Genomic DNA, 27478 nt, shown 5'->3' on the forward strand with positions numbered 1-27478 from the left:
CTCTCTTCCTCTCTCTTCCTCTCTCTCTCTCTCTCTCTCTCTCTCTCTCTCTCTCTCTCTCTCTCTCTCTCTCTCTCTCTCTCTCTCGCTCTCTTCAGTGGTGCATGGCCCCTGGTGGCGCCCGGCGGTTGCGCTCCCCTTCCCTCCTCTCTCCCTGAGCTTTTATCCTTCTCCGACGACCCGCTCATTTCATATATTTTTTTCCCCCTGCTCCTGCGTTCGCTTTCAATCCCGTCGCACCGGCATTACCCTGATTATGATTATAGCCATGATGATCACGATAACCAGGGCCAAAAATTGCACGCACTCTCTCCCGCTCGCTCTCCACTGATTTCCTCACTCACTCTCCCCTTCCCTCTCCCTCTCCCTCTCTCCCTCTCTCTCCCTCCGTCTCTCCCTCTTGCTCCATCTCGGTTCTTGCACTCAGAAAAACATGATTGACCGAAAGGCAGCCCGCGAATCCCCTCCTTTCAAACGTTTTTTCCACTATACCTTTCGCTCAGTCTTTTCTTTTCTCCTTTGTTTTACTCTTTCTACCCCTCCCCCCCTCCCCCCCACTCCTCTTTTACAATCATTACTCATTTCTCATTTCTCTTCGTCTCTCTAACCCTCCTCTTGTCTCTTTTTTTAGGCTTTTTCAATTCCTCTCCCCCTCCCGTCTCTTTCATCTTCGTTGTTGTGGTCCTTTCAATGTTTCCTGGTCCATCTTCAATCCACTTGTAGCCCTCATCTCTCGCCCTCTCTCTCTCCTCCTCTCTGGCTCGCCATCTCTTCAGGCCCCTTATTAGTTCCAACTTCTCAGCCTATATCTATATCCTTCTGTTTCTCTTTCTATATATCTCTCGCTCTCTCTACCACTTCATCACTCTCTCACTCTCCATCTTCCCTTCCACTTGCCTCCTCGACTCTTCCTCGACTCTTCCTCATCACTCAACACAGAAAAAGTATGTTTTGCCTCCTTAAAGAAATGTCCAGGGTTCTCATTGCGTTCAGGAATATAAACAACCAGGTGCTTGTCTTGCCTCTTAACTCTGCCAGATAGGGTGTCTTGGAATGGCATTGCAGCCCCGCCCACTCCCTCACCACCCTTTCCTCATACTCATTCACCACTTGGAAACGATATATGCTCTTTTTTTGCTGGCTTACGTCGGCGTCAGCCTCAATCCCATTTACTGCTATTGCATGAACGCTTAGTACACCTCCAAATTGATACAACATCTACAGGTGTGTTAGGTAGCTTGTTATTTATCATTATGGTGGCACGATAGTAATAGATAGTTGACGGCTTGGGTGAAATGGTACCCCATTCAATCCCAAATATGCCCTACCTGCCTACTACACTACGTAAACCTGAAATGTATTCTTTGGTGTTGAATCTTACGGATAGGACTGCCAAATGGGAAAATGCTAACTGACTAAAGGGTATTAAATCCAACATTTCCAGGACTCTCAGATCAAGCGCATCTACGGCACCATGATCAACCAGAAGCTGCAGGAGTTTGGGGAGGAGGTGAAGCCCATCGGAGCCATCCTGACCCAGGCCACGCTGGAGCTCTACGACGCCGTGGTGGTCCGCTTCCTGCCAACGCCGGCCAAGATACACTACCTCTTCAACCTTAGGGACATCTCTAAGGTACACACACACACACACACACACACACACACACACACACACACACACACACACACACACACACACACACACGTCATCTATGGGCGTGTGTTCCAACATCAGCCCTTAACCTGATTGCCATTGAGGCACAGTTGGTCATAAAACACAAAAACACAAAAACAAAGTTTAGTGATGGGAATGCAGCTTGTACGTGTTTTGCTCTCATCAAAGGAAATGATCATTATAAAGTTTAAATAAAATGTTATACCATACCACATAGTCATGTGTAGTGTAGTGCTAATTTCATATTAGTTCTGCAGTCATGTTATATAATGATGTTTTCATTAAAACCCAAACAAGCAAATGATGTTGTATAATGTATGATGCATAATGTATCATATATAGTTTAGTGTAGACATATCAATAGAGAGACAGATGTGTATTGTATTGCATGGGTGATTTGTTTTAGTGTCAAAGCCTTGGTCTTGAGGAAACGGAAGCACATGCACAGACCCACACACACCTCTTGTCTCAGTCCATCTATATTGAGTGCAAGGAGAAAATGGTTCTATTACTTTTTATATATCCCTCAATCTCATTCAAATTCAAATTAAATTTGTTTTTTATTAGCGCTAATGGAGAGGACGCACTCTGCCGAAACATTTACAATATAACCAGGGTAAATACATACAGAGTGTGAATTTTTAATGAGCAATATTCCACTCATATAAATAGGATGTTGAATATTTTACCTTACAGGGATAAGCAAAAAACATTTGAATATGAATGGGTCTGTATTTCCTTAATGGATTCCCCCCCGTCACACACACACAAACACCCCTCTCTCCATCTCTATGTCACTCTCCCGCTAACACTCTCGGTATCTCTCTCTCTCTCTCTCTCTCTCTCTCTCTCTCTCTCTCTCCTTCCTAGGTGTTTCAGGGTCTCCTGCGAGCCCACCGAGATGTCCATGACACCAAGCAGAGTATAACTAGGCTGTGGATCCATGAGTGCTTTAGGTATAACCCCCCCCCACCTCTCCTCCCTCTGTCTCCCTCTCTCGGTCTCTCCGTCTGTCTATTTGTCCTTAAAGGTCCCATGGCATGCTACTTTATGGCTGCTTTAATATAGATATTAGTGGGCCAGAATAACAGCCACTACGAGCCAGTCGCACATTGAGCTTTCTCCAAACACGCCATTTCGGTGTCTGTAGCTTTAATGTAAATGAGGAGGAGAGAGGCGGGTCAAGGAGGAGGGCGGGGGTGTGGCCCTGAGCAGCTTGTGGCCACGGTACCGTGCGCTCTTTTTACTGTGGATGTATCGCAATGGCGAGGCGCACACAGCTTTTGGTCGTGTTCTGTAAGTACTCTAGAACACTCCGGGTGCTCCGGCGGGAGTCCTGGAGCTCTTTATCTAAATAATATCATATTATACATAGATATCTATATCATATAATATAATATATATTATCATGGCCAAAAGCTGTGTATGCCTCCAGACGATATTATGATCTCAAACGACTGCGTCGGGTTCTCCGACGTCTCTGGTTCTTCCACTTCCACATCATTCTGAAGTAGACTGAACCGCGACATGGAGGAGAAAGGGATTGTTGCCCGCGAATGTCTCCCGCCGGAGCCCCGCTGTCGAGGCACCACCGCCTCAGAAACGGTCAGCGTGCCTCGCGGCGGTGGTGCCTCGCGGCGGTGGTGCCTCGCGGCGGTGGTGCCTTGTGGCGGTGGTGCCTCGACAGCGGGCAGCGGCGCTCCGGTGGGAGACAATGGCGGGCATCAATCCCTTTCTCCTTCATTTAGCGGTTCATGTACTTCAGGGAGTCAAAGCCTAACCCTAACCCTAACCCTAACCCTAACCCTTTTTCCTTTCCCCCAATTCCTTCTCAACCATGGTTGAGATAAACCCCACTACGAGTCTCGTTGTGGAAATACCAAAGACATCAGAGAACCCGACGTGTTATGCGCCATAACACCAACAGCAGAACAATTATCCTAATAACAAAGAAGTGTGCAACACTTGCATTACAGTGTGTGTAATCACACACATACACACACACACACACACACACACACACCCACACTTGTGGCGCTCGCACGTCGTAGCTCATTCTCTCATTGGTGGGCCAAATTCTCTGAGAAAGGGGAGGTAGCTTGGCCCCTTATGACGACATATGGGCCCACATTCCAAATCAGCGAGCCTGAGCTTCCATTTTTTCAAAGGCGAGCAGGATACCTAGTGCTCGTTTTACTCCGAACGCAAGTTTTAGCCACTGGGGGACCATAGGCAGGCTAGGGGAACTCATATTGATGTTAGAAACCTCATAAAGTGAGATTTTCATGCCATGGGACCTTTGACTTTCTTTCACGCTGCCTCTATATATGATTCTAAACCCTGTCTAGTTTTACAATACTATAGTATTGTGGTGTACAATCTGCTCATCTGCTTAGGTTTGCCTAACCATCCTGTTAGCATGTATGCTACATGCATGACCATAATGTATATGCATGCTATGTACTCACGTAAAAGCTACATGCTTAGATGCGTTGTACAAGCCAACATAATCAGGTCAGGTTACTTTATTCGTACCCGTAGGTAAACTTGTGTTGCAGTTTAAAAGTGGGCTTCCGTCACACAGTTAGGACAACACATACACACAAACAAAAATGGGACAGTTACATACAGTGGATAAAACAATTAAAGTGCTCCAGTGCTAATCCAAATATGGACACTTAAAACTGACCAATATAATAAAACCCTGATAAATTGATCTAAAATAATGCTACATTCTTACATACATGCTACATGTTAGCGCTGTCTTGTAACAAGTAATCGTTATGAGCGATCCATACGTAAATGCATTAGGGTCTGGCCTTGACACTCCTATAGGCAATCTATCCTCGCCCTTCTCCCCAGGCCTGGCCAATCAATCCCGGAACATGCTGGGTCCATTGCACCATGCAGATACCTTGTATATTGACCACAATACCTCTGGGATATCAGTAATGATTCTCATCTCAGCTAGAATCCCTCACAGACTGTTTGGTTTAAAATAACACAAAAGTCACCTCCAGGCTGTTCAACTGTTTCATTAGATGCAGCTGCAGTTCATTTCCACATGCTTTGATTTATTTTTCTCACCCATCCATCCATTCCTGGCTGGAAGGAAGACAAATGCGGGGTCATTTCAAAATAGATGTCGCACTAGCAGGAGGAAAGGTGCTGGCGCCCCCACGCAACACGCAGCCCCACAGATACAGGACTCCATCATTAGTCCACAAATGGCTATTTATTATCGGCTAAGGACCGCCATCAATTCTTTATCAAAGTGCAATTGTGTGTCTCTCGGAGGAAGGGCCGGCAGATCGATGCTGGCTCATTCCCACATGCGTGGTGTTCCCGTGGCCGCACGTCCAATACCCATTCATCTGGGTCATTTCCTCTTAAACTCCTTCCAGAAGAAACCGACTGATGATCAATATTTTACATTGACATTTGCGGTGTGCCATTATGCAGAGGGACATGCTTCTAATGCCTAGTAAATCTCTGCCATGATCATATCTGCCATGATAAACCAGAGATGATGTGCTTTGGATGATAGACTCACTGATACATCATATTTACCAAATAATATGCAAAAAACAACAATAACAAGTGTGTATATATATATATATATATATATATATATATATATATATATATATATATACACAGTTTGAGTAGTCGAGATCTGCACTTTGACATATGTATGCAATGCACAATAAGTGTGTTTTAGTTTGTCGTCTTTCAGATCCTAACGTTGTCGGTTCCCGTCGTACTCCACCTCACTTTGTCACCGCTGCTGTTGATGCATGTGTCAGGTTCAGTTGCTGAAGTTGGTTGAAAGAGTCCTGCCTTGTCATATATAATGTTTTATGTGTTTTATGTTGTTTTTTTGCCCTTCTTTTGATGGTTGTTTTTGAGCGATGCTCGTTGAAGTACCGTGGCGGGTCGGAGTGTGTACTTCACCTGCCCACACAGACTGCTCTGGTCCCCACTTTGTCTCTTTGTCCTGATTGTCTCTCTCCCACCGCTATATCTCTCGCTTTATGTGTGTTTCTCTCTCTCTCTTTCAACCCTCTCTCTTTATCTCTCCCACACCTCCCTCTCTCCCCCCCTTTGTTTATTCTCCTGTATTGTAGGCTTTCTATCTCATTCAGTTTCATCGTCTAGGTTTTGTTTGCCGTGAACATACTAAAATAATATCTACCTTACTCAATTTTATTTTCATTTTAGATTTAAATCTCTCCCCTTCTGTGTTTTAGGGCTGTGCAGCTACATGGCTCTGCTATTTTTACATGCCTCGCTTTATCAAACAAGATGTCAAAACATATATATAATAGCAATAAGAGCAAATACAGCAGAACCCAAATAATAATAATAATGCACATCCCAATAATAGACACACCAATAACTTCTCATTATTGTGATGCATGAAGATGATGCATGGTGCTGTCATTTTATTTAATGGTGCATATATTTATTTTGTATTTATTGTTGATAATGTGTTGCATTTATCATAGACACAAACCTGTATGCCACAGGAATGAACTATGGTGTGTGTGTGTGTGTGTGTGTGTGTGTGTGTGTGTGTGTGTGTGTGTGTGTGTGTGTGTGTGTGTGTGTGTGTGTGTGTGTGTGTGTGTGTGTGTGTGGATGCATTCATGTGAGGTTGTGTGTATGTGAGTGTGTGTGTGTGTGTGAGTGTGTGTCTATGCGTAATGCATGTGTTAGAGCGTATGTGTATAGGTGTGTGTGTATTCATGTGTTTGTGTGTGTCCATGAGTGTGCTCATGTTTGAGTGTGTGTGTGCGTGTGTGCAGGGCCGGATTAAGTGGAAAGATTACACTAGGCATAGGCCTACCGCATTTTTTCGGGCCCCCTCCAAACGGATACTTTATGATTGGGTGAAAAAACTACATACATTTTACCTGCCACAAGATTATTATTTATGCTTATATATTTATTTATTTAGGTTTTCATGCACATTTCAGGCTCTATGTAACTGTTTATATGCTATTTTTTATTTAAGGGATTATGTATAGTGAACGGGTCACTCACGAGAAATAAAGACCGACCAGCTGAAGCAGGAGCCCGACGCGCAGCTCACTCAATCAAAACAGAGGATTTATAAGTGCCATAAATTGTATTAATAGTTGAAAGCATAGTTTTATATTTTAGGGATTCACCGAAAGTTCGACCACCGAAAATGGCAAAATAAATCATGTTCAGTTACCGAATATTGACGAACTACTGACGAAATATTTGTTTTAAAGAGTTGCGTGTTTGTAAACGGGAGTAAAGAGAGACGTAACAGTGCGAGTTCACGTCTGTTCCTGAGCACTTCTTGGTTTTCAACAAAATGCTCATTTTAGCCTCATGTAAGTTCTTATGTTCCAGAAGATAATATAATATATTTAGAACAAAATAGGCTATAGCTTAGCACATCGATTTACACACTTTACTGAATAAACAATCAACTCATTGTACACATTAAATTTATTACTAAAGCGTCACAACAAAACAATGATTTAAGATTGTTTTAACTCTATGGATTTCTTTGACTTTTGAACCCGTTTACACTGAACAGTTTTTATTTATTTATTTTTTAGCTAGCTAATATACATTACGGGGTTTCCCTTAAAGGTTTCCCATGGACTTATTGTATGGGGTTTCCCATGGGTTCCCCTTAGCGCTGTAGAGAGCGCCGTCTCACACAAACTTTTTTTTAATATATATTGTATGCGTACACATTTAGAAGAGTGTTGGACAGGATATTTCTTTTTTTTTTTCTTTACATATTTTTTTTTTTTTTCATTCCCTCTTTCTGGGCCCCCTTGTGGAAATGGGCCCTAGGCACGTGCCTAGGATGCCTATGCCTAGATCCGGCCCTGCGTGCGTGTGTGTGTGTGTGTGTGCATTTTAGAGTGTGAGTGTATGTGTATTCACGTGTGTGTTTGTGTGTGGGTCTCAGGGTGTTCTCCGACCGCCTGGTGGACAGCAGCGATGCGGAGGCCTTCGTGGGTCTGATGGCGGAGAAGCTGGGCTCCCTCTTCGACCTCACCTACCCCAGCATCTGCCCCAACAAGATACCCCCTGTGTTTGGTACTGAGACCACCACTGCTGCTGAACACATCAACACTACTTCAACATCCAACAAAACACAGGAGTCCCTACCACATAGACATATACATTAGTAAACACGCACATGAACACACTTAATGCACAATATGTAGACACAATGAAACACACACCGATGTGACATAGTGATGAATGGCTTCGCATATTGATTGATTGATTACTTGATAGTCATCACATTTAATCACCGATTGTAGTATGGATGAGTGTGATTAGAGAACTGATGGATGGGCGGCCACTACAGGAGTGACAAGTGTTTGTGTGTGTCTGTTGACGTGTGTATAAACGTGTGCGTGTTGATTCCATTGTGTGCGTTAGTATGTGTGTGTGCGTGGGTTGATGTGTAAGGTGTGTGTTCCTCAGGGGACTTCCTGAAGGAGCCCCGTGTGTACGAGGACCTCCAGGACTCCAAGAGGCTGAGGGTCTTCATGGAGAGCCAGCTGGAGGACTACAACCTGACCCCCGGCACCGTGCCGATGGACCTGGTTCTGTTCAGAGACGCCATCGAGCACAGTATGACCTGGCACACACACACACACACACACACACACATACACACACACACACACACACACACACCTATCCCATACAGAAACACACACACAGAAACTCACACCCACATACACACCGAACACACACACACCCACACACGCACATACAAGGCTAGTAGCCCAGGCTCCACAAAGCCCCACAAATACCTTGTTTTTTTCGCCGGACGATGTTTCCGACTGAGCCTAGCCTCGCCATTAGCTTGCACTCGCTCTCTCTCTCTCTCTCGCACGCTCTTGTTCTTGTTCTCTCTCTCTCTCTCTCTCTCTCTCTCTCTCTCTCTCTCTCTCTCTCTCTCTCTCTCTCTCTCTCCCTGCATCCCTCCCCCCAGCCTGCCGGTGCGCTCTATTCACGCCCGGCGATCAATAGCCTCAGCCACTCCTCATTCACTCCATTCTCCGGGCTCGCCGTCTCCCTCCAGACTCCCGCTAGTATTTTTGGCACGTTCATTATTTCCTCTGCTTCCTCCTCCGTCTCCCTTTCTCCTCGGTTTGCCTCTCTCAGTGTGAGCGCTCCTTTTGAAGGGAGGCGCGGCGCGGCGCGGATACTAAAAGCCTGCGTGGTGTCAACATATATGACCGGGCCCCGGGCTCTGTGTCAATACCCCACACCACCCTCCGTACCGCCGCATTAGTGGAGCCCCCCGCGCGGCACTACTGTGGGGGGCGGGGGGGGTGGGTTTGTGTGAGGGGGAGGGGGAGGTTGCGATGGAGGTGTATGTGCCACGTGTCACCTTGTTTGTTTGCGAGGGTAGATGATTAGATGTTATTAGTGTTGCGTGCTGGGTGTGGATGCTGTGTGTATGTGTGTTGGGGCTGGGGGGGACTTCAGAGATATATTTGCTTGTGTGTGTCACCTTGTTTGTTTGTTTAGATGAGTGAAGGTTATTAGTTTATCTCGCTGTGTGTGGGTGCTATGTGTGTGTATGTGCCCAGTGTGTCTTTGGTGTGTGTGTGTGTGTGTGTGTGTGTGTGTGTGTGTGTGTGTGTGTGTGTGTGTGTGTGTGTGTGTGTGTGTGTGTGTGTGTGTGTGTGTGTGTGTATTGGCAAACTGTGTTTGTGTTGTGAGTGTGTGTGTGTGTATGTATGTGTGTGTTTGTGTGTAAATGTCTCCTTGTTGACAAAGGTAGATGAGTGGATGTTATTACTGTATCCCGCTGTGTTTGTGTGTATCTGTGTATGTGTACCCTTGTTTATGAAGATGATAAGGATTAGATGAGATTATACTTCTGATTTATGGCTTGCATATGACTGTGCGTCTGTGTGTGTGTGTCCAAACACTAAAGTCTCTGAGAGCAGAGAATCAAAAGAGACTTTGGGCCATAACTATACAGACAGACACAATGCAGGTTGAACAAGCAGCTGGGAGACAAGGCCTAAAATGGCACCCATTAAACACTCCCCAGCCTCATTTAAATGGCTTGAGATGAAGTGGAGAACTCGAATTCTCTTGTTAGCTCTCTGGTCAGAAGAGGCTCATCCACTTGTACTCTAACCAGGCCTGTCTTGCCCGGTAGACGGGATTCAATCTCCGGCTTGCGAGCGGATGCTAATGAAATGGATGGACTCACATTACCTGGGAAACCAAACCGAGATAGGAGACAGGAGATCATTGATGTGCGATGGGCATGGGAGGCACGGCGTAAAATGGAACAGGTCCCGGAGCCTTCGCGTGGAATTTATAGTGCCAAGGAGCTGGGATGAAAAATAGATTTCCATCCCTCTCTCCGGGCATGAGGCTTCGTCGGGGCTCCTAATTATTCTTTGTTTTCCCGCTCTCGCGAGGACCCGCCTCCCTCGTGGGGACCGGGAAGTGTGCCGTCTCTCCAGGTCCTCGCCCAGACTCTGAGCCAGCCCCCCCTCTGTGTTTACTACCCATGCAATCCTCTGCCTCAGCGTGAAGCCCTACCTGCATACAAAATGAGCTTGGCCCCGAAACATGAGAAATCATCCCGCCGTGTGGGTGGGTGGGTGTTTGCGAACGTTTGAAACGTTTGTGTGCGATCGTGTGTGTCTAGGTGTATACGTCCTTGACAACCGATTGTGCACCGTTTGCTAAGATAAGACGTAGGATACTATTTATTTGATCAATCCCAGACAGGGATTTTGTGCCTCACAACAGGAGTGCATCGCAATTATACAAATTAAAAAAGAGATACACGTTTAAAATGAGAATGCATTTGCAAAAAACTGATACAGTATATACCTAATATGAAAAGTAGAAATGTATACTTTAAGGTCCCATATTATACCACCATTTGTGAGTGTGATTAGCCATTACAAGCCGTTTAGAAAATCTTCCTCTTCCTGTGTTTTAGTGACATCACAGGTGGACGTGTCCACCTAGATGTGAGCCTGATATTTCAGTCTAACAGCATACTCAGTGGACTGTAGCAAACGGCTTGTAATGGCTATTCACACTCACACCTGGTGGTATAATATGGGACCATTAAAGTAATCTAGAAATATATGTAAACGCTAAATGGTTCCATATTGGTATTTTAAACTTGCAGACATTGACCCCGTTGTGCTGCGTCTCATTGTGTGTGGTTGTGTATGTGCTTGTCCTTCCCGCCAGTCACCCGAGTGGTGCGTGTGATCAGCCAACCCCGGGGCAACATGCTGCTGGTGGGCGTCGGCGGCTCAGGACGCCAGAGCCTGTCCAAGATGGCCGCCTCCATCTGCACCTACCAGGTGTTCCAGGTGGAGGTCACCAAACAGTACCGCAAGATGGAGTTCAGGGAAGGTGAGGCTGGGAGAGGGGCGCTGTTACCTTAGACCCCGATGACATACAATGTGACACACGGCGGCAATTTCTCATTTTAATTCAAGGGAACTAAACGTATTGCGCACTGCTTTGGCATTGCTGAGGGGCTGGAGTTGTTGGTGCCCACGCCTACCTGAGATAAAAATAACGCTTACAGACAGGTTTCAACGTGATCGGCCCCTTATTTGGTAAGAACGTATCCATGGGACCTTGATCACCTCACAGGAAATCTCCTTATGCGGTCTTAGCTTCTCAATTTGAGATGCGAGCCATGCATCCAGGTGACCATGAATAAGTATTCATTATTAAAAGTACTATGTGGTGTGATTGCTAACTTATAACTATTAAAGTTCTTAAGAGTGGCCCTGCCTGATGAAAGCAGTAGACTCAAATGTTCTCTGAAATTCTGAGGAGCCATCATCCATCATTTGTAAAATTAAAGATCTCCATCTGGATGGATTTAAAATCATCCAGATAACGCTTGAGTCTGTCAATAAAAAACAGAAGGTAATTACGGCTTCTCTCAAGAGTTGTTTGTAGGGGAAAAAAAACACAGACCTGATAGTCTGGACGGATTAAAATCAACTGTTGAGTTTGAAAATATTTAACAGGCCTCACCCGCACCCTGGAGAAGAGGACACGCTACAAATATGAATGAGCACTGCATAATTAAAATGATTAATGTCATTAGTGTTATGATTACAATGCACTTTTCATTTAGTCCAAATTACACAGCACTCAACAAACCAAAAAGGGGGGGATGTTGTAGTTGTGTCAACTTTATTCACATAGCCCTTAATCACAGTTCGAGGCCTCAAGGGAGCTTGTATCGCGGGCGTCCACACACTCTGCTATCGGAGGCACAGTAGCCGACGACAAGACCTAGGCTAATACATGGATCAGCATCCTGCACACAGAAACGTCTTTTAAAAGATCTCCGGTATCTCCCCGTGAGGAGAGGGCCCAGGCTCGGGGGAAGAAAATCAATTTATAGCCATTAGGGTTTGATCCGCCAACACAGCAACATTTGTTTAGCACATAATTGCGGTGAATTATGTCTGCCTCGGCTGTCTGAGCATTGAATATTAATAGTTTCAGACGGTGGGCCGTATGCTGCTGATCCGCACGCTAAAGGAACACTTCAAACAGCCCCCGTTTGTCACAGTTATCTGCTGTCACCCCGTGTTTGTTTCCCCCCCGTTACGAGTTCCCACCCCCCACCCAAGCCCCCCACCACACCAAATGCATCTTTGTTTCCGGGAGCTTAATGGCTGCAAATTGACATTTTGGATGTCGGAGGCAAGGGGTAATTCTTATTTATTCGTCTCTGTCAGATGATCAAGCCAGCGCTTGTTTTTCATAACCCTTCATCGACCCGTAGAGAGATATCAAGCAGCCACGATTCCACACTTCAGTTCCACCCGCTCAGCAGTTTCCTTCTCTCCCACTGTCCTGATCCAAGATTCACCAGACTGCCTTGCTCATGGGAACCGAGGCACCAAGGGGCAACACTTCAGTGTGATTGAATTTCACCCTGACGTTTAATCTTTTCTCATCTTTTTCTGGATGCCTTGGCAGGTTTGTTTTTGGCAGCATAGTTTTAAAAGAGATACTTTTATGTATTCACTTTAAATATTTTCTCCTGTCTTTGTACTATTTACCTTTAGTCAAGCAACTTTAACAACAACAATCTCCCTGCAAGAAATCTTGACACAAGCTATACCTGAGACGGTTCCTTGAGAGGAGGAGAGCACTTCCACGCATCAGCCAATGCTTTGTGTTGTGCTTTGTTCAGACATCAAGAAGCTGTACAGGCAGACTGGCGTGGACGACCTGCCCACGGTACTGGTGTTCAGTGATGCCCAGATGGTGGAGGAGTCCTTCCTGGAGGACATCAACAACGTGCTGAGCTCTGGGGAGGTGCCCAACCTCTACAAGCAGGACGAGTTTGACGAGGTCACCTAATCTGTCTGTCTGGATGTCTGTCTATCTGCCTGTCAATCCACCTGTCTGCCTGTAAAGTTACTGCACGCTCTCTTTCCCTCTCTCTCGCTCTCGCTCTATCTCTCCCACGTGATAATTACACAAGTGAAATGCACACAAGTTTAATGATGCAGTACAGTTTAGTACTTGTGGCTTGTGGAGGCCAAGGATTTAGGTCAAGAGAAAAGTATTTTCTCTCTCTCTCTCTCTCTCTCTCTCTCTCTCTCTCTCTCTCTCTCTCTCTCTCTCTCTTCCTCCTCCTCCTCCTCCTCCTCCTCCTCCTCCTCCTCCGCCATATAAGTATACTTAAACAAGCTTTAATGAAGTCAATTTGTTGGTTATGTATGTTCAATCAACTCTTTCTATCACGCTACTTTTCTCCCAGTTCCACATTAAGCCATCACACCACAGCGCTCCTGTCGCCTCCTCTTGACAGCTCAGCCTACTTAACACAACACACAGCATGCCATCACTCCCACATGTCTCATTAACCATGTTCTCTCAGGACATGCAATGTCTGATTGAAGTGTTTCCACGGCGATATGTGTGAGTGTGTGTTTCTGTACCTCCTCCAGGTGTGTGGAGCCCTGTCAGAGTCGGCCAGGAAGGACGGGGTCCTGGAGACTCCGGACTCCATGTTCGCCTATCTGATCGAGAGGGTCCGGAACAACCTGCATGTGGTGCTTTGCATGAGCCCCGTGGGGGAGCCCTTCAGGTACTGGAGGAGGGAGGGGACTAACCCTTCCCCCTATCTTCTCCTCCCCTCTACTCCTCTTTGCTCTGTGCATATGCTCCCCTTGACTCACCTCTTGTCCTCTCTCCTCCCCTCCCCTCTGCTCCTCTCTATTCCTCACTACAAGTCCCCTCTACTCTCCTCTATGCATCTCCTTTCTTCTCCTCCCCATCTTCTCTCCTCTTCCTTACTTGTCCCCTTTTCTCTCCTCCTCCTCCTCTCTTCTCCACTCTCCTCTCTCCCCCTTCTCATCCCCTCTCCCCTCTCCGATCGTCTCCCCCCTTGCTCCTCCTCTTCTCTGTTGTGTTTGATGAAACCTTCCTTGCCGTCTCGCACCTCGCTCCTTCTCCGCCGACCCCGGTTGTTCGACGCCAGTAATAAAGAAAGAGAGCGAGAGGGGAACAGAACAGACGAGCTATCTTGCCTCTCAACCGCGCAATTACGGAGACGGAGGGGTGCGTCTCCGCCGTGCTGTCCTGACCTCCATCATCCGCCGCGCCTGGCTCAGCATCGAGCCGCCGAACGCCGCTCCTCGACCCGCGCCCCGCGAGCTGCCGGTGTTGCCGTCTGTTGCCGTGGCAACGCCAGATCGCGCAGCACGAGTGTTCTTGAACTCCCCTTTGTGTGTCGCCACGCACACACATATGCGAGAAAACAAACTGAGGCGACGGAACAGCACTTGTTTTTCACTGCCATTTGGACGGCCGCCCGGTAGCCTGTGTGAACTCATGGACGGCTCCCCGGTCGCTGATCCCAGCACGTTAGAGCTGTGATTTCTAGAGCTGTGATGGAGTTCATATGAACGGATTGCTTTGATATGCGCGTCTGTTCATCACGGCCGGTCGCTGAGTCGCACTATATCTCAATCAGGGAGATATCGGGGTCCCCCCAAGCCCAAATAAATGAATTCCCTATTCTGTTTATTCATCACATCACTAACACCCACTGTGCTTTCTGATACTTACATCATCAGTTCTTCAGATTCAAATATTCAGAACTGGAATCTAAACGGTGTCTGTGTGCACAAACACACATAGACACAGTTTATTGCCAAGCATCGTCTTGCATCCTGAATCCTACAATTATAATCGTTATGCAAGGGGATATATGTTTGAAAAAACACAACATTGTTTTTTTAAAAACAGCAAGTGCTGCAAAATCTAAAAGCATAATTCATCAACCCCAGGTGTGTCCAGACAGGATGTAAACACTGATGTGAACAGCTTTAGGTGTAAAACATCCTACACACCGGGCCTCCCTGGACACCTCCCTCCCAGCTGTGTCTCAGCACCAGGCTGACCCAGTGACCTAGTATCTGATCCCAGCCTCTGATTGGCTCATTAGTGGCTGATCCACAAACCCCCCCTCTCCGTGCTTGGCGAATGAGAGGTCTGGCACGCAGGACCCAGTGATGGTAAACCACAGCCCCCTGGAAACAACCGGGCACAAGCACTGTTTCTCTGTCCCTCTTCTTGGTCTCACAGTAAACACTGTCTTGCATGGATACACATGCTCACGGTACACGCACACTCTTCACACATCGGGTTCTCACAACAACGTTGTTGTCTTCATCCCTAATGCTAAAGATCCTTTCATGGAGTGTTTACACACCTTAATATATTCTAACAAGTCGTTTTCTTGCGTACTCTCATTACATTTTTCACATGTCCTGATGATCAAACACTAACGGTGACACACACGCACACAATTGTATACTAGCAGACACACAAATCGTTTTTTAAATCCCTAATGTTAAAGAAATATTTTTTACACACAAAAATACCAAATTACTCAATTAAAAGTGACTCTCCATCTTTTCTCTTTTCTTTTCGTGCATCATTTGCACGGCTACATACGCACACACATCCTGATCTAACAATAACGCCCACAGACGCACACACACACAGAACCAGGACCCTGTTTTAATTAGCGGACCAGAGTAGTGGCCACACATAATGCTGCTAATTGGGGTGGCTGGCGTCATTGAGCGTTGCTAATCACCACTCTCAGGTTGCTGAGTGATAGCTGCAGGCTAGCTGCTAGCATGACCCCGTCATCATAGTGCCAAGGCTAAAGAGCCTTCGCATACCAATTAGACCTCCTCACCCATCCGGTTCACCCTCAGCCCCCCCGCTCCGCCTGGCTGCAGAACTCTTGTGGTTGGATTAATTTTTAGGGTGTGTTTGTATTTGGGGGGTTACATTTTGCGATTCCCTTATTCCATTTCCTTGCCCCGCCATTAGACTTACACTTTTTTAAACTGTCAATAACGTTATCATCAACTGCCAATAATGTCGGCCTTTACTTTCAGGCTTTTTATTTATGAGTAAATGTTTTTCCATTTTCTTTGTTGTCTTAGCATTTCCCATTTTTCTCTATCTTCTATTGTCCTCTTCATGGGGGGACACCCTAATATTCCCCTATAAGATTGATAAAATGCATTTCATCTGATCTTAAATTATGATTTATTTGACAGGTTGTACAGCTTCGGGCCTGACAGTGTACTCGCTCACCCCCCCCCCCCTCCCCAACAGGAACCGGATCCGCCAGTACCCGGCGCTGGTCAACTGCAGCACCATAGACTGGTTCTGTGAGTGGCCCAGGGAGGCCCTGCTGGAGGTGGCTGAGAGGTACCTGGACGCCCTGGACCTGGGGACCGTGGAGTCGGTGAGACATAGAGACACACACACACACACACACACACACTCATTCACACTCATTGAACACCTTGGGGCTGCTGATGTCTTGGTTGTGAAATCATTAAATGTGTGAACAACTCAAATGTGTTCACAGTCACTCACACACACGGTTGGGAAGTGTCCCTCAGTCCTTCACACTTTATCTCCTTACACCTCCCCCATATGCTAAAGGTCTGTAAGAATCACAGACCAACACATACTGTGGTATACACAAAAGATATAATGTGTACGTAGAAATGGCAGACATACATTTATTTCTGGAATAACTTGTTTCTCGAGATATACATTGAGATAATGACCAAACCTACTTTACAGGACACTGCAGGATTTTTTCCTCATGTTTCTTCTCCTTTGTGGGGGTGTGTGTGTGTCTTTGTGTGCGTGTGCGTGCGTGCGTGCGTGCGTGCGCGCGCGCGCGTGTGTGTGTGTGTGTGTGTGTGTGTGTGTGTGTGTGTGTGTGTGTGTGTGTGTGTGTGTGTGTGTGTGTGTGTGTGTGTGTGTGTGTGTGTGTGTGTGTGTGTGTGTGTGTGTGTGTGTGTGTGTGTGTGTGCGTGCGTGTGTGTCGGTGTAATATTGTGTGTGTGTGTGTGGGGGTCTCATATGCTCGAGTTTGGTGCCCCCATGAAAAAAAAAAACCTGGTCCAACACCTAGTCCTCCCCGGGGATGAACCAGCTCTCCCTCCTTCCCAGAGAGAGGCAGCCAGCCGTTCCACTGGTGACCGCCTGAACCAGCGAGCAGAGGGAGGGGGTTGGTTGGTTCATCCAGTGGAACAGAGGCATTAACCTGAGCCTGTTCAACAGAAACAGAGCAGGGCCGCGTGTTTCCACATCGGGTGACTTTTCATTTCCGTGCCCACTGAACGCGACCCCGGGTCTAATTGCGTTTACAAGCTTCCCATTCTCCGCCCCCGGAGCTCGTTTCACGTTAGCAGGGGTTTTACCGCCGTGGATTATTTATTTATTTATTCATGGCGGGTGGTGGAGGTGGTCTTTGTAATTCCTGTCATGTTTTTCTTCTCTGTCTCTTGACGTTTCTCAACCCTTCTCGTCATCATTCATCATCGACTAGCACGCTCGTTTTCTTTACTCTGTTTACAATTTGGCCTTTTAGTTTTTTCCTTTTGTCTCCCTTGATGAGAAATATGTCATTTTAAGATAACGATTAGAAGGTGTTTGGCATTAACGATGACCCTGTCGCTATTAGTTGGAAAATCCTACAACATCCTCAAATCAAAAGAAAATATATGTTCTGGATAGAAGTTTTTCATCCACATTTGTATTTTTTTATCACAAATTATCAGATGTTAATAAATCAAATGATTATTATTTAAACATAACATTTCTCTTCCCTACCTCCATTTGCACTTTTTCTTTCTGCTGATCTAACACCTGACCTGTTGCTTAATAAAGTGAAGGTTATCTCATCTTCCATGTATCCTGTGAACCAAAGTGACTCCTGTTCATGGTCTCCACCGTGTTGCAGCACAAGGTAACGTGACGTCCCTCTGTTCGGTTCTAGATCCACACCAGGGTGGCCAGCGTCTTCGTCACCATGCACCAGTCTGTGGCCACCTTCTCCCACAGGATGAGGGCAGAGCTCCGGAGGCACAACTACGTCACCCCCACCAATTACCTGGAGCTGGTGTCAGGATACAAGAAGTATGGTTCTCCTCCAGGCTCCAGCCGCACTCCCAGCCTACAGGATTTGTAGCACCAAATTAGAATTTGAGTGTTTGGTGGCACACGTTTGGGGCGCACATCAAATAGATGATGAAATCAGCAGAAATGACAGAAAATATAATTTTGACTTTTGATCTAGCAATAATAAAAAAGATGAAGGGTGGCAGTACAAGGGTTTGAGCAGTGCTCAAAGTATGGAGGGCCACTCGCTGGTCAGCAACAAACAGCGCTCCATCAATGGGCTCTTACCTCACTGTTGTGAGGTGGTTCGGTTTGATCTGGTAGTTTCCAGAACTGGCTTGTTAAACAATGAGCATCTCCTTTCCAGCTGTGAGTGTAGTGAGCAGGTTAACACAGAGATAACAGTCATGGGCAATAAGCGAGAGAACAAGCACACAAAACCTGCTAACTCCACTTTGACAGTTTTTGCCAAACCAGCAAATATAGTAGGTCTGAGGGCAGGATGGTGATGTGGTCAGGGGGACTCCAAGCGAAAAGGTTCTGGTTTCTGACCCCAATTTCCCCATCCCTGAGCAAGATGCCCTGACTAAGCCCTACCTGCTCCTGAGCGACCTGTGTCTGAAAGATCACTGTGTGTCACTTTGCATAAAAGCCTCTTTAAAGGAGTAAGTGAATCAAATTGATGACAAAACCCTAAGGCTAACCACAGGTGCCTCCTTCACCTGCCTCGGCTCATTTATTGTATGTCATCAACTTCTTGCCAGGAGCCCCCCCCACCGTGACCCGGGAGGGGAGGAGCCGGTGTGCAGAATTAGAAGGTCATTTGTATGGCTGGAGCCCAGCAGGTTTATCACATCGAAGGCGGCAGGCCAAGACTAATTGTTAACCCTCAAAGAGCCCACACACGCAGAGCTGAATCCACAGGCCTTGGATGGGCCATGTTTAGTGTTGTTCCGTGTTGAAGGCTGCTCCGACTGGAAGCCAGGAGCTGCACGCACGTGTACTGCTTTTTTTCTGTTCAACCTAACACAGGAAGGATGCGGTCGATCTGCTCCCTCGTTTTTCTGCTGCCGTTGTCGTTGTTGTTGTTGTTGCTCTCGTTAAGGCATCATCTTGTTGCATCTGGTGTCACACTCGTCCGCTCCTCTCTTGCTCACCCTCCATTAACCTGGCCCCAGCCGATCTGCTCTCCCCTGACATTACCTCCCGCTCTCTCTGGGTAAACAGCCCTGTCCACTCACACGCACTCCAAGCTCTGCCGTACTAAACCCTGACACCTCACCGGGTTGTTCCTTTGTGTGTCAGTGTTTGTTTGTGTGTCCGTTTTTGTGTGTGTGTGTGTGTGTGCGTTTGTGTCTGTCTGTTTGTGTGTGTGTGTGTGTGTGTGTGTGTCTTTACCGTGTATGTATACATGTGGCAGTGTGTGCGTCTCTTCATGTATGTGCTCGAGTTGCTTATCCGTGTCTGTGCTGTGACCGACTCTTTGTTTATGTGTGTGTATGCGTGCATGCGTGTGCACCAGGGCAGGTTTGCATACATAACGGCCTGTGTGTTTGTGTCCCTCTTCCGGCAGGCTGCTGGCGGAGAAGCGCAGGGAGCTTGGTGAGCAGGTGACCAAGCTGCGCAATGGGCTGTACAAGATCGACGACACCAGGGAGAAGGTGCAGGCCATGTCCATGGAGCTGGAGGAGGCCAAGGTGAAGGTGGCCGACTTCCAGAGGCAGTGTGAGGAGTACCTGGTGGTCATCGTCCAGCAGAAGAGAGAGGCAGATGAACAGCAGAAGGTGGGCATGCGTCGTCATCCTGATAGTGTTGAATCATAAAGCGCGGCATAATGAGTGTGTGTGGGTCTCCCAACCCAGCTTAGAATAACAAATAGAGTTGAACGGAAAACAAATATATTAAAAACATAATATTGCCGTGTTCACATCTAATGTTTTTTGTAATAGGGAAAAGTTGAGCCGACTGTTTTTTCAACAAAAAAAAGCTGCCAGCGTTTTTTGTCCTAAAAGCGCCAAGAGCGTTTTTTCTATCGCCTAGCAACGAACCCATTCTAGACCCGACGTTACTCGCCTACTAGTATCCAGGCTAGAGCCCATTGGACATGTCGTAGATCTCGACATGTTCTGTAATTAAAACTATTAATCGCTCCACCGGCACTTTCCCGAGTGATTTGTCCGCAATTGTTTCTTGTTTTGACAGTTGAGAGTTTCCTTTGCGACGAAGTGTCAATGTTCCGCTTTTGATTGGTCGGTTGCCAAAAAGATGCCTGACGGCGGCCGTTTTCTTCCTGAAAGTTGAACTTTTTCAACGCTCCGTATGGCAGAAAAAAACGCTGGGAGAGGTGTTTAAAAAAACGGCTGTGACTTTTTCCAGAAACACTCTGCTCCATAGGAATATAATGTAAAATAAGCGCTGGCAGATTTAAAAAAACGCTAGATGTGAACTCAGACAAAGACATTGATGAAATAGAGATGGCCACATGAATGTGGTCCTTTGCTGATCTTTAAACTTAGATTAGACCTGGAAATCCAATCAGCAGGGAGCACAGCTGCACATTCCAACCAATTAAACACACACACACCCAACTTACGAAATTAATAAACACTTTAATTCACAAACAATGAAACATGAAACAAGAAACATGAGGGATTACCACAAACAACAAAAACAACACAAAACGTAGGAGAAATAACATGGTGGATATGCACCTCATCCACTACCAGTGTTTAACACGGCAGCCAGATTTGTGTCAGAACTGGCTGCCACAGTGGAGAACAGAGGAGGACCTCAAAGACCATTCAACATGACAGATCCACAATGACCACAATCTGCTGCGTCACGACAGAACGGTGACTCTTAAAGCAATAGCAAACAGGACTTCGTGTGAATGGCAACGCTCATTCTGACTAAATATAAATTTCACCAAAGGTCTTTCACTGCAGTGAAAATAATCAAAGCAGTGCTTATCGAGGCTAGAAAAAAAGTAGAATTGTTTCATGTGGGTTGGCTTGCAGAAACCCAGATTTTAATCAAATGTGATTAAAATGTTAATTCTGCCCTTCAACACCCACATTCTCCACCACCAACATTACTGAGTGTTTTGAATATTTAAGGCCATACTTCTCTGTGCAATGTGTTTTGCCCCTGTAGTTAAACTGATTAAAAGTTACAATGTTCTTGCACTGTAGTTTGTGTTGTAAGACTGAACTTGCAATGTAAGCTATAGTTAAGATGAAGTTAGATTGTTTTATTATAGTCACATAGTTTCATATAGCATTCTTTATTTGTCACTTTCCATTGACACAGTAATTAAACATGTTGTAATGTCCTCCACAGGCAGTAGGAGCCCACAGTGAGAAGATCGGGGCGGAGGAGGTGAAGTGTAAGGCCCTGGCTGAGAACGCCCAGAGGGACCTGGATGAGGCCCTGCCCGCCCTGGAGGAGGCCATGAAGGTCAGACACCTCCAGCTCACTGCCTGCTCTCTGCCTGGGGTCCTTAAGCCCTGTTTCCACCGCAGAAACCTTATTAAAGCTTGTGAGGTAGTACCATCAAAAGGTACAGGACCTTTAGGGCTGAAATTTTTACATTTTTTACAGCCATTTTTACATCTGCAGCCACATACGGACACTAATGTTTTTCGTTCAACATGCAGTAATTCACACACAATCCTCTAATTGCATCCATAGTGGTAAACTGCATTCATACAATTATAGCATTTTGTTATGTATTAATCATTCCTCTCAGTAGCAGTTCTCTAAATACTCCTCTAAATACTTATACATTATTATTATATATTTTCATTAAAGTACGGAGCATACGCTCGAATTCCCTTGGTATGAGGTTTGATAGTTACGATATTGTTGGTCCGATATTTCTCTCTGTATTTCTCTCTTTTCTATGTTCTTTATTGGCTATAAGCCTGATGTATAAGGTCCTTAATTTGCCTAGCCTCGCGGTCATTAGCCCGCTGTGGAAACGCAGACAACAAGAGGCTGAAGGAACCTTTATCCCTTGGATACAGTTCCTGGGACTAAAAGTTCAGGGTCATTTTGGTGGGAACTCGGCTATAGTCTTTCTGTCTCTTTGGTCTTTATTAGCACTGGTGTTTTTGACGGTCTGATGCTTTGATGCTGTACAGTGTGTGATCCCTGAGACCTTGAGTTAAATGTAATTTGGGTTCTGCTCCTTTGACTGCCAAAAGGCAGCCTGTCTTTCTTTCTCTTCCTTCTTTCTTACTTTCCTCCAACCTTCATCTCTCTCTCTCTCTCTCTCTCTCTCTCTCTCTCTCTCTCTCTCTCTCTCTCTCTCTTTCTCTCTCTCTCGCTCTTTCTTTCTTACTTACATTCATATTTTTTCTAAAATTCCTTTCCTCACTTCCTTCCTTACCTCAATGTACATTACGTTTTGTGATGCTGATTTTTCTTGGCCAGGCCTTGGAGTCCCTGAACAAGAAAGACATGACGGAGATCAAGTCGTACGGGCGTCCCCCGGCCCTGGTGGAGACGGTGATGCAGGCTGTCATGACCCTCCTGTGCAAGGACCCCACCTGGGCAGAGGCTAAGAGACAGCTGGGTGAGGGGAGGAGAAGGAGGGAGGGATGGAAGGATGGGTGAGAGGCGATGAACAGGGAACAAGGGATGATGGATGGCTGAGGGGATGGACAGGGAACAAGGAATTAATTGATGGGGAACAGGAGAGGGGTGGATGGCAGGAGGACACAGTGAAGGTCAAGTTAGGTCAATTTTAGGAAAGCACACATGGAAGTTGATGGAATAAATACCACTTGAGGAGTATATGCCAAGCCAAGTTAACAGATACATGCTCATAAAGGCAGTATGGCAAAATGTACCCAAAATAGTTATTGTTTTCATATATATCCTTGTCTTGAGAACTACAAACGGGCCAAGGAACACGGAAAGAGACAACAGGGCTCAAAACCTGTTCTTTGTTTGTCCTCTGATCCATGTGTTACTGTCCCGTCTGCCTGCAGGTGAGTCCAGCTTCATCAAGTCCTTGGTTAACTTCGACAAGGACAACATCTCGGACCGCGTGCTGAAGAAGACGGGCCAGTACTGCACGCAGGCCGACTTCCAGCCCGAGATCATCGGCAGGGTGTCGCTGGCCGCCAAGTCCCTCTGCATGTGGGTCAGAGCCATGGAGGTGAGGGAGGAGCTCCCACGCGCACCTGGATACACGTAGATACACATACACACACAGAATCACACTCACGCGATATACATAGATACAAAACACAACCAATAACATGGAGAGACTTACCGTATTTTCCGGACTATAAGTCGCAGTTTTTTTGTAGTTTGGCTTGCCCTGCGACTTATATTTCGAAGCGACTTATATGCCAAAATTGTGCGTACATAATCTTCGGCCGCAAGATGGCACCGTCATTCATTAGGCCTACAACTGAACGCTGCAAGCCTACTGCACCACCGAATAAATTATATTCTCGTCGTCATCGTCCTCAATGTTCTGCGGTTCAACCAAAGCTACCCCAGCCTTAGCTGCAATGTTGTGCAACATAGCTGTCACACATATCACAGCGCATGACTTGGCCGGCGAAAACTGGAGCCCTCCGCTGGACTTGTGAAGATCGTGCGCTCAGGTTTAGGACCGCGGCGCATACGCGTCCGGTGGAATCCCGGTGTCACTGAATTCGGTATACTCTCAGAACTACGAGTGGGACCGACACACCTATATTGCTATTGCAATTTTATTCAGTCTCTCCAGACTAAACGTTCTTGTTTAAATGTTTAAAAATAAATGCGACTTATACACCGATGCGACGTATATATGTTTTTTTCCTCGTCATGGAGCATTTTTTGACTGATGCGACTAATACTCGGGAGCGACGTATAGTCCGGAAAATACGGTACAAAGATACACACAAACACCCTCACACATTGATGCATACACACAGATATACATAGATACATAACATACACACACACACACACACACACACACACACACACACACACACACACACACACACACACACACACACACAGACTTCGAAGATACAATACCATTACCATGCAGCACACATTCAATGCACAAAAAAATCTAATTAAATGTGGACATTTGCATTGCTATGAAGGAGTGCATTACAAACATATAAATCAGAACATATTTGGATTCACACATTTATACTCATACCCGTACCCTATCTCTCCCGTGTTTTACCCTGCAACCCCGGTGAACCCCAGGTGTACGGTCGAATCTCCCGGGTGGTGGAACCCAAGCGAGCCCGGCTGCAGGCAGCCACACTGCAGCTGGCTGAGAAGCAGGCCTCCCTGGCAGAGGCCCAGGACAAACTCAGAGAGGTGAGGGAGTGTGTGTGTGTGTGTGTGTGTGTGTGTGTGTGTGTGTGTGTGTGTGTGTGTGTGTGTGTGTGTGTGTGTGTGTGTGTGTGTGTGTGTGTGTGTGTGTGTGTGTTGTATGAGCCATTTTGTCAGTAATGGTAAACTGTATTATTTGTATTATTATTAACTTATATTTTAAGAAATTAAGAGGATATCTTGATGTTATTAATAACAAACTAGTGTTCACATTCCTGTTCATTTGTTGGTTTATGATATTTTAAAGAGCTCCTATTTTTCCCTTTCTCTTTCTTTTAGTGTGTTATATAGCTTTTTGTATCCATGTATAATGTCTGCTAAGTATAACCATGTACAACAATTTCTTTATAAGGTCTCACAGAAATGTCTTCTCCTGAACTGTCTGAAACAGCTTGTTATCAATCAACATTTACTTTGTGACTTGGTGACATCACTGAGTTACTGAACAGCAGGAGTCCCGCATGGCAGCTGCTAAGGCACACCCTAATACAATGCTAGTCAGAGCGGGAGAATGGTTCCTGGCACAGTTCACTGCTGGGTCTTTGTAATAGAATAGGATGCAGTGTATATTTGCTGCCCAATAATATACTTTTTAATAGTATCAATTTGGTAGGGCAACTTTTGATAGAGAGTGACTTCCGTATCCTAGTGGAGTCTTTGTTCCATTTAAATGAAGAGAATGCTTGGTCAAAGGTTTCCAAGAAGGAAATTAGGAATGAAGATGGGGATTGCCGAGAACAGGGGAAGAAACTTGAGCAACTCATTTTTACTTAGTTTATGCAGCCTGTGAGATATGGGGGAGGAAAAAACTAGCAGTCAAGCCTAAGAAGTCTAGAAGCTATTTTTATATAAATCTACAAATGTTCACGTAATTCTGTGAGGCAGGGGGGGAGGTCCTTTACCACAACATTTAGAGGGAACAGTTTATTTCAAATGTACGCTAATATCATGTTTGTAACCAGTAACAGGACCAAATTGCTCAATGCAGAGAGTCATTGAGCTAAGAAGGTGGCAGATTTTAATAAGGGAAGAATAATGTCATCCGCATACAGAGACTCCAGTTCCCCCCTGGTTATACCAGAAATTGCGTGATCCGCACAGATAACTATGGCTAGAGGTTCGATAGAGACGTAAAAACAGGAGTGGCCATAGGGACACCCTTGCCTTGTCCCTCGTAATTAAAAATATGGAGAGGAGACTTCATTAGTGCAAACAGAAGCCAGGGGAGGCAGACGTTTAACCCAAGCAATGAAGTCCTCACCAAGACTCAATTTATGTAAAGCACTAAAAAGAAAGCCCCGTTCGTCGAGGTCGGACACCACTTACGCATCCTGGAGGACAAGGATCTCTTGTGACCTCGGAGTGGAAGAGGAATGATTAATACTTTATGCTCGTCTAATATTGAAGAAAGACATGCTATTCTCGATAGACCCGATAGTTATTCCACGATCGTCTGATCGTGGAATAACAGTGGTAGGATGGACTTGTGAATTGAGTATTCAAATAATGAAAAATGACCTTTACAGTGCATTTTGAACATCCATCTTTTTGGGATTTATTTGAGATTCATCACGATAAACTATTGCCAACCATGCGATTAATCGCCATTAGATATTTGAATCGCTTGACAGCCCTGGTATATATATATATATATATATTTGTGTGTGTAGGTGGGTGAGAAGCTGGAGCAGCTGAAGAAGCAGTATGATGAGAAGCTGGCGATGAAGGAGGAGCTGAGGAGGAGCTCAGAGGACATGGAGGTCAAACTAGACCGCGCCGACAAGCTGGTGTCTGGTCTGGCTGGGGAAAGGGCTCGCTGGGAGACCACCGTCATCGTACGTATGAGAGGCCCATTCGGCCATGCCTCATTCTTAGCTTCTGTCCGCTCTATCATACCCTTTTTCACATTACTATACTCTCTCTCACATGATCATTTCATCATACTCACTTTCAGAGAGTATGAAAGTGTGTCATACTCTCTGACACACTTTCATACTCACTGACACTGTCACATTCTCACACACTATCATACTCTATCACACACTATCATAGTCTCTAACACACTATCATACTCTCTCACCCACTGTCATTCTCTCTGACACTGTCCTATTGTCACACACACACCATCATACTCTCTCAGATACTATCATACTCTCTGACACTGTCCTATTCTCGCACACGCCATCATACTCACACACTATCATACTCTCTCTCACAGTACAAAACTTTTCAATTTTAAAACATGGTCCTAATGGATGAATGATGCTGAGATATTGCAATGACACCGTGATCCTCAACATAAACATTCCATCCCGATTTATGTATTTAATTAGTCATTCTTCTATAGCAGGATCAAAACTTTTGATAGCCTGAAAATCCCTGAATCTACCTAATGCTCATCACTGTGCTGAACCTATTACACCTACCTTTAAACGTACCTGGTGGAATAATGTCGTATTGGTAATAACCGCAACTTACTTTACACCTGTACTTACCATTGTATTTGGTCTTTAAAAAGTCTTAAATTACTCAATTCAACCTGCAGACACATCTTGTTTAATTAAAATAATGAAAATTAACATCCCTTTAAAATTACTCCACTGGGACAAAAACCAAGCTGAAATAATGACTCTTCTAGCTAGTGAGTGTGACGAATGGGGACAGACATACCCATTACTCAGCCGTTTGGCAGCAATTGTGCTCATCATTCTGGCGTCAAGCGTGTGAGAGAGACTTCTGCACAATGAACAGGGTAAGGACAGAGGGCATGGCAGTATGATTGAAGTTGCAGAGGTGTGTGCCAAACATTTAACCCATTGCACTTCAATGATAAACTGCTTAATCCAGCACGGACATTGCGACATTGGGCCATACGCCACCTAGTTGGCGGCCACACTCCAGCTAGGTGGCGGCCACACTCCAGCTAGGTGGCTGCCACACTCCAGCTTGGTG

At 45.8% G+C, this 27478-nt stretch overlaps 1 protein-coding gene across 1 annotated transcript in view; it reads left to right on the forward strand.

The window, feature by feature from the left end:
- The window catches only part of dnah2 (dynein, axonemal, heavy chain 2), a 228338-nt gene that overhangs the window by 163957 nt on the left and 36903 nt on the right, over positions 1-27478 (forward strand). Inside the window, exons 58-72 of the mRNA XM_056576101.1 lie at positions 1445-1633; positions 2546-2631; positions 7635-7765; positions 8162-8311; positions 10925-11092; positions 12909-13069; positions 13672-13811; positions 16364-16496; positions 18048-18187; positions 19743-19953; positions 21509-21625; positions 22604-22745; positions 23164-23333; positions 24395-24511; positions 26197-26361. Of these exons, the coding sequence (XP_056432076.1) occupies positions 1445-1633; positions 2546-2631; positions 7635-7765; positions 8162-8311; positions 10925-11092; positions 12909-13069; positions 13672-13811; positions 16364-16496; positions 18048-18187; positions 19743-19953; positions 21509-21625; positions 22604-22745; positions 23164-23333; positions 24395-24511; positions 26197-26361 (2220 nt within the window). The remainder of the gene's footprint in view (positions 1-1444; positions 1634-2545; positions 2632-7634; positions 7766-8161; positions 8312-10924; positions 11093-12908; positions 13070-13671; positions 13812-16363; positions 16497-18047; positions 18188-19742; positions 19954-21508; positions 21626-22603; positions 22746-23163; positions 23334-24394; positions 24512-26196; positions 26362-27478) is intronic.

The sequence above is a fragment of the Gadus chalcogrammus genome, chromosome 17, assembly GCF_026213295.1.
Source record: "Gadus chalcogrammus isolate NIFS_2021 chromosome 17, NIFS_Gcha_1.0, whole genome shotgun sequence".
NCBI lineage: Eukaryota > Metazoa > Chordata > Actinopteri > Gadiformes > Gadidae > Gadus > Gadus chalcogrammus.